General features: G+C 33.6%; 1 protein-coding gene across 1 annotated transcript; it reads left to right on the top strand.

Annotated features, from left to right (window-relative positions):
- The first annotated feature begins 717 nt into the window (after positions 1 to 717).
- Positions 718 to 1,065, top strand: BBX30 (B-box type zinc finger family protein). The gene has a single exon (XM_089621424.1). It carries the CDS (start codon positions 718 to 720, stop codon positions 1,063 to 1,065), a length of 348 nt encoding a protein of 115 aa, XP_089477550.1.
- The last annotated feature ends 499 nt before the right edge of the window (positions 1,066 to 1,564 follow it).

The raw sequence follows: 1,564 nt of genomic DNA, 5'->3' as shown, positions 1-1,564 counted from the left end.
TCAAGTTATATCATATATTTATAATATTCGTATACTATTTTTAAAATTATAGAGGAATATAAGTGAGTAAAATAGTTACTTAAATTTATTGGAGAAAGCTTAAAAAATAAATTATATATAATTAACATAAAATATGAATAGATATTTTTTTTATATAAAGTATATAACTAGATATTAAAAACTAATAAAATATTCCATAAAAGAATCTAAATTTAGTGAGATAATAAAAATACTTGGAGATTAATTTATATTTTTTAAATATCGAGCTAGTCAGAAACACAAAATATTAGCGGTGTCACAAAATGTTCGACCATCCCTACTTTATTGCCATTTGGTGCAAATTCTTAGAAGGTTCTGACTTCTGACTATATGTCAACCACAAATCCATCGTTCTTCGAAGCGTGTAGGGCTCGCAATTCAGAGACAAAAACATATGAAGAAAAAAAAAAGAAAAAAGAAAAAGAAGGACAATGACGCACTTGTTTGTCACGTAGTGGCATGATTGTCATAATTGTGAAATTCTAGGACAAGAAATAATCCTTCCATCAAATTCCACCACCCATGATAAACTCTCCTCCTATAAATAGCCTCCCTCGTCCCAACTTCTTTCCATTACCACTTCTTCAACAAAAATCAACATCTCATATTTTTGAGCTTTTCTGCTACACACACCACCCCCACCCCACCCCCCAAAAAAAAAAAAAAAAAACTTGCAAAATGTGTAAAGGCGTCCCACCGGAAGAATCCAGGGCGTTGCCCAGTTTCGCTGCCACGTGTACGGCGATGATGATATCCTGCGAGCTGTGTGGGTCCCGAGCCTCGCTATACTGCCACGCGGACGCAGCATACTTGTGTAGGAAATGCGATCGGTGGGTCCACGAGGCTAACTTCCTGGCCAGACGGCACGTGCGGTGTTTTCTGTGCAACACGTGCCAAAAGCCGACGAAGAGGTGTCGGGTCGGGATTTCGTCGGATGCGTTGCTGCTCCGGTGCCACGTGGCGGAGAGAAGCCCCAGCGAAGACGATTCCGAATCGCCGAAGACGAAGAAGAGACGATTCCTGTAGCAGTGATTTATTTATTTTTTTCTTTCTTTTCTGATTTTAATATCGGTGCATTAGTATGTAATGATGTTTAGTTGCCTTTGAATTAAGAGTACAAGGTTCGCATTATCGTAAACATTTTCTTCAGCTCAATCAATGGTAGAGAGAAAAATAAAATGGAATTGGATTTGGGATGAGTTATATATATATATATATATATATATATATATATAATTTTTTTTTTAATTTGGATAGAAACCAAAACAAGCGTGTGTACCATTTACATTTTGACTTACACAGACATTATCCTACTTTATTTTTCGTTATAACTGTTTAAATTTATTAGTTTTTTCAAAACTCATCATTCCGTCAAATATTTAATGGATTTATCAAAAAATTAAGGGTAAAATCGTAAAACTAGTATTTTATTTTTTTTAAATATAATATATTTAATAACATGGTATTATAACATGGTAATATATTTAATCGTAAATATATTTAATATATTATAAAACTGGTATAA

This window comes from Urtica dioica, chromosome 1 (genome assembly GCF_054948205.1).
Source record: "Urtica dioica subsp. dioica isolate 48M chromosome 1, U.dioica_male_clone48M_v1_H2, whole genome shotgun sequence".
Classification (NCBI taxonomy): Eukaryota; Viridiplantae; Streptophyta; class Magnoliopsida; order Rosales; family Urticaceae; genus Urtica; species Urtica dioica.
This window is presented reverse-complemented; position numbering and strand designations above follow the sequence as displayed.

Excerpts from the sequence above, each read along its gene's own strand:
- BBX30 (XM_089621424.1), top strand. The coding sequence starts at position 718 with ATGTGTAAAGGCGTCCCACCGGAAGAATCCAGGGCGTTGCCCAGTTTC.